At 43.1% G+C, this 5,686-nt stretch overlaps 1 protein-coding gene across 1 annotated transcript; it reads left to right on the top strand.

Moving 5' to 3' along the window:
• The first annotated feature begins 1,254 nt into the window (after positions 1-1,254).
• On the top strand, positions 1,255-3,960 carry LOC131691542 (RINT1-like protein). The gene is made up of 4 exons (XM_058978046.1): positions 1,255-2,381; positions 2,441-2,778; positions 2,832-3,518; positions 3,583-3,960. Exons 1-4 carry the CDS (start codon positions 1,410-1,412, stop codon positions 3,767-3,769), a joined length of 2,184 nt encoding a protein of 727 aa, XP_058834029.1. The 5' UTR covers positions 1,255-1,409; the 3' UTR covers positions 3,770-3,960.
• The last annotated feature ends 1,726 nt before the right edge of the window (positions 3,961-5,686 follow it).

The raw sequence follows: 5,686 nt of genomic DNA, 5'->3' as shown, positions 1-5,686 counted from the left end.
CTTAGGAGACGCGTTTTACCCAATGTTTTCATAAATAATAATATGCTCGAACCTTAACCAAGCAGGTATCTTAGAGTGGAGTTTTCTCAATAATGGATCTTTTCACTTGTGTATCCGCGATATTCGCAAACAAAATAAGTAATGGCCTATTTAGCCGCACATAAAATAAGCCAGGCTTAATGTGGATACAATTAATCTGTTTTATGGAAAATGTGTTTATAGCATGATGATACGTAAAACTTTTTATCCGTTTGCTCCGAGGACCAAGTATTTTAAATTTCCCCTGGTAGTCTAAAAATGCTCTATAAACTCGTAAATAAACTTTCCGAAGTAACTCGTATCAAATCATCAACCTAAAATCATAGTATTAGCATCCAATAAGCCAACACCATCTCCTTTACACAACGAAACAACCAGTACGCACTACGGCTTGGCAGAGGAAATTCGCCACGGTGCACTCTGGAACGCGCGCCGTGGTGAATTTATATGTACACGCACCTGACGCCACATATAATTTAAAGAACAAGAGAGCGCGGTTCCCGCACTAAACCACCCCATCGCCTTCCATTTATTCAGCTCTGAAAAAAAGAGCTTTCTGCTTTTTCTGTGGTGTGTCATCATTGTATCTTCCGTGTATGCTTGAAACTGACACGTCTTTTCATGATTAGAATGAAATGCTATCAGCGCCCGGCGGCAGTCATGGTATCTAATACTTACCATCAAAGAATGTGAGCTGATATGAAACACAGCAGCTGCTACGCTTACAACGTCAGAACACAAACTAGCGAATTTTTCTTGTGTTCCCTTTTTATACGCGTTGTAGTTCATTCGATGAAAAAGAGGCAGTCCCAGCAACGCTTGCTTTTTGAGTGAATTGTACCGACCAATCATGGATCAGATAATTACTACTTTCATAAAATCCATTATTTCCGCTATTTTTGGTAATATTACATACTACCGAATTGGATACAAAATTGTTGTACATATTTCCAATCAGATAGCGTAATAATCTTATTTTTCCATTCAGTACAACGGCAGATATTCACGTTTAAAATATCGGGTAAAATTCCGGCAGAAAATTTTGAAACGGAACCCCTATATTGAAACGTTAGAAGTATTCTATAGTATACTTCAAAATGAGAAAATTTTTGTACTCCGCTTACAGTTTGGGTGTATCGTTTTTTAATTCAACTCAAAAAGCGTAACGCTGTTCTGTCAACTGTCATCGAATGTCTCATCCCATCAGATGTCATCATCTTCAGGTGGGATGTGTTTACAGTGTTTACCAGAGAAAATATCCAGCAGAAAATATTTACAAACAGTTTTAGTAGCTTAAATGAAATGAACTTTTGCTATTTATAACGTATTTAGGTGATAATAATTAGGTCATAATACTAACGATATTGTGCATGCAGTCAACTGGTGGAAAAATGACGATCGAAGATCGAGTGATTGCCCGACTCAATAAGGAGCTAGGCTCTGATTTCGGGGCTCTGTCTAAAAGTAATGATTTGGTGCAAAACTTTCGCGCAGATCTGGACCGGCTTGCCCGACGGTTAACTCTTACCGACGAGCAATGCGCTCCGGAGTTGAAAAATGCCCTTCAATCCTGCTCGTGGAAGTACACGGAACTGGAGGAAGCAGCGGACAATCTAGAGGCGTTTGAAGAGAAACTGGCAGCGAAGATTGCGCTCCATCAGGAGGTACTGGCGAAAATAGATGTCTATTTGAAAAAGATTAACCAACTGCAAAATATGAAAGAATATTTCATGATTTTGCTGGATATTCAAAATATTAGTCAAGGGTTAACTTCATACATAAGTGGGAAGGACGACAGCAAAATGGTTAGTTTGTATGTCGCCTTGAGTGGAAGTTTGTCCAACAGCATACTGGACCGGTTGAGCGGGGTGGACGCTCCGCATCTGAAGATGTATGCAAGGAACACAGCTTTTTACTGGCACTATATTTTGAAGGATAAATTCTCGAAGGAGTTCGAAGCCGTTCTCAAAACGATAAAGTGGCCTAATCTAAACCAGTCACTAGAACTGTTCAATCCATCGAAGGAAAACCTCAACAAGCTGGCAATTCTGGGAGAATATTTGTTTTTGGTTAAAATTCCAGGGGATCAAAATTTGCTGAGTACCAAAATAACTCCTTCGATTATATGTCCTCCGTTCACGGCTCCGGTCGAAATTCTGCTGAAACAGTTTCGATTACGGTTTCAGTTTCATTTTACGGGAAACAAGCAAACTAACCGGCTGGATAAACCTGAGTGGTATTTCACGCAGATTCTTTCTTGGGCCAAGGAGAATCACGTTTTCGTTGGACAAAATTTTCAAACTGCTGCTCTTAAGGCCGGTGTCACAAATCACAATGTTCGGGTATGGGAGTCTGTATTGAATGTCAGATAACAGTTTGTAAAATTTGCTTTTGATTTTAGTTGGAATTTATACGAGGACTTGTCCAGTTGGCTATTGAAAAGCTGGTGGATGATATTGACACTATTTGTCAGGAAGAAGCCCTATTCGCGCATTTGATCGACGAGGTGTTATCGTTTGAACAGGAACTGAAAACAAGCTTGGGGTATCCGAGCAGCCTACCAAATGCAGTTGCGGTATTGATCCAACCCAAATATCTAGTCAAGTGGATGGCGATCGAGGAGAAATTCACTACTGATAAGATGGATGCCATGCTGAAAAGTGAGGATCCTTGGCGGTTTCTAGATCCGGCTAACTTAGACGATATGAAGATACCCAAGTGTGCAGATCAATTTATTAGGTAATTCCAGTTTTCCCTTTTGATTCTATCTAGTACCTATACATTCGTTGTAGGCTCCTAGATGCCATCAAAGAACGATATTGTGCGCTACCACAGCCTGGCCAACAACTGCAATTCTTGGACCTCCAACTCGAACTGATCGATAACTTTCGCCGTCGATTGGTTCAACTGCACAACAGTCCTGGCGCGGACAATGTAAGTTCCACCAAGATTCTAAACGCAATCAATTACATCACCTCAGTCCTTCGAGAGTGGGGCGAAAACGTACACTACCTCCATTTGCATGCCGCCTTGTACGGTCCTAACGCGGACGAGATTAGCTCTGTATTTGATAAGACCATCGAGGAACTCGAACATTGGCAGAGGGCACTGGTAAAGGATCTATCTGCACGAGTTGTCGACGATGTAAAGGCCAAATCGCGGCCCTATCGTCAGGACCAGTGGCCAACGATGAACCAATTGGACACGAAGGAAACGTTCATGCTTTCGGCATCGGCTAGCGAAATGTTTCAACTGTTGGTGAATACTTTGCACCAGCTGGAGAGCAAACTGTCGGCGAATGTGTTCTCGATTATCGTACGGCTAATCGCTCTGCAGCTGGATGAGTGGATGCTCGGTGGAATGGTGATGAACACGAAATTTTCCAGCGGTGGAGCAATGCAGTTTCAGTTCGACATGACACGGAATTTGTTTGCTCTGTTTGGACAGTACGCGCGGAAGCCTAACTTGTTGTTTAAGAGGTAAAGTGGTAAAATTTTGGATTGGTAGTCCTGAGATTGTGGTGTTTTTGTGTTTTGCTTTCAGAATATCCGACGCTTGCTTATTGTTAACGCTACCACTTGGCTCAGCTATGCTTTTGCATGAAACGCTCCAGAAGGAACAGTCGGAAGAAATAATTACGAACACTCTGAAGGAGGTGGGGCTAATGATTCTAAGGAAAACTGACATAATAGCGGTACTAGAACGGCGGAACGATATAGTAAATTCCTAGATAAGTTTGGAGTGGTATTGTAAGCAAATTGTGATGCTTGAAAGTTTATGTTATAGAAATTTCCTGTTTTTTGTTGATTAATTTGACTGCAAACGGTGGGTTTTAACAGAAAGAAATCATCGCATGTTATGTTTTTTCGAATGTTACTACAGTGACATGCTCTAACACCATGAGGTTAAGAACGTTTAAAATGCAAAACTGCTAAAACAAATTTAATTCACGTTGAATGTTCGTGTTTATTGCATTAACTGACTTCATATTCAATTTGTTTTAAATGAAAAATATAAATTGTACTATTTATTACTACAGTTTTGAAAAAAATCATTGACGAGAGACATATCAATACGCCTAATACCGCGCATCTCGAAGGTATACTGTATACCGCACAGAATGATTCCCAATAACGCTTACAGTCTATGTTTGGGCCACGCTCGTGCCAGGCGCGGTTGCGGAGAGGCGTAATGGCAATAGTGGTATGGGTGTCCAATGGGCATTGTCCATGGCTGTCTGTAGCAGGTGACATTCATCAGTAGATGTTTTTTTTCTAAGATGTTCACGAATCGTTTCAGGACGACTACCTGCAGTGCCCACCGGCTGGAAAGTACGCCGGTCTCAACGCAGGTGGCTTTGGCAGGGGTGTTGGGCAGTACAGCAGTGACAGGAAAAATCAGTCACAGCAAAGATTTTAGGCTCCTTCTAGAATGGAATTGCGGTTCCAGCCAGTTTGACTGGTCTGCCGGTGGCTATATGATAGGTATTGCAACAGTGCGCAATAGCGCATTTTTGGGGTTGAGATACGGAAATCTAATAAGTCGGCCCTCCGGCCAACTGCTTTGATGGCTACCTGTAGCTTCAGTCTTGTGCGACCAATCCTTTTTTCCGTTACTATAAGTATTATTTCGTCGACGTAGACAAACACGTATATACCTTTTGGGAGTGTGGCGAAAAGATTGTTCATGCTGACCAAGAATAAAGTGACTGCCAACCCGGGGAACCCCGTAAGTTTCCCGAAACAGCTTCGACTGCTTTTCTCCAATACCCACCCGGAAACTTCGGTCACTGAGATACTGCATGATAAATCAGCTCAGGTATCTGTGAACACCCCTTGGTGCAGCTGGTGAAGTACTCGCTCCGCCATACTGTGTTGTAGGTCTTGGCGAGGTCTAGGACGGCGATGACTGCATGCAAGTCGTTGGCTATGGCGTCATTTATTATTTTATTGAGGCAGTCTAGACGAATGCCTGGGCCGAGTCTCTTACGGCATGCGAACTGTCGATGGTCGAGAACATCGTGTTTCTTGAGGAGGGTCATCAGGCATCTGATTACCATTCTTTCCATCGTTTTCCCAATACACGGGAGAAGACTGATGGGTCGGAAGTCCCTCGGTTTCCAGGTACCCTCGCATTACTTCGGAATGGGACTCGTGGGTGCGTTTCTCCAGCCGTCTGGGAAGGACCCGCCTTCCCATATCCCATTGAATCAACCTAGAAGTGCTCACTTGCCAAATGTCTTAACAGGGGATAGTCAACGTCGTCGAGTCCGGCAGAATTGGCCTTTGCAGTACTCAGCGCAGTAAATAGTTACACTCCATATAAAGGTTTGTTGTAATCCTGGTTAACATCTGACACGATTGTTGTAGGGGTCGCTTCTATGGTCCTCTTAGTTCTGAGGAAGGCAGGTAGGAGGAAAGAGTCCCCAGAAAGAAGGGCAAAGTATTGACCAATCGCATTAGTAATTTCAGAGGGCTCAACTGTAGTGGTACCGTAGACCGATAATGCGAAGCCGTTTTGCATTCTTTTGTCACTTAGGGCATTGACCCTTCTCCACAGATCCGCAGTCGACGAATCGGAGCTGATCCCGTCCAGGAAGGAAGTCCAGCTGGCCTCCTCGAATGTCTCGATGGCCTGCCTGGCAAAA

Source organism: Topomyia yanbarensis, chromosome 3 (genome assembly GCF_030247195.1).
Source record: "Topomyia yanbarensis strain Yona2022 chromosome 3, ASM3024719v1, whole genome shotgun sequence".
Lineage (NCBI taxonomy): Eukaryota > Metazoa > Arthropoda > Insecta > Diptera > Culicidae > Topomyia > Topomyia yanbarensis.
This window is presented reverse-complemented; position numbering and strand designations above follow the sequence as displayed.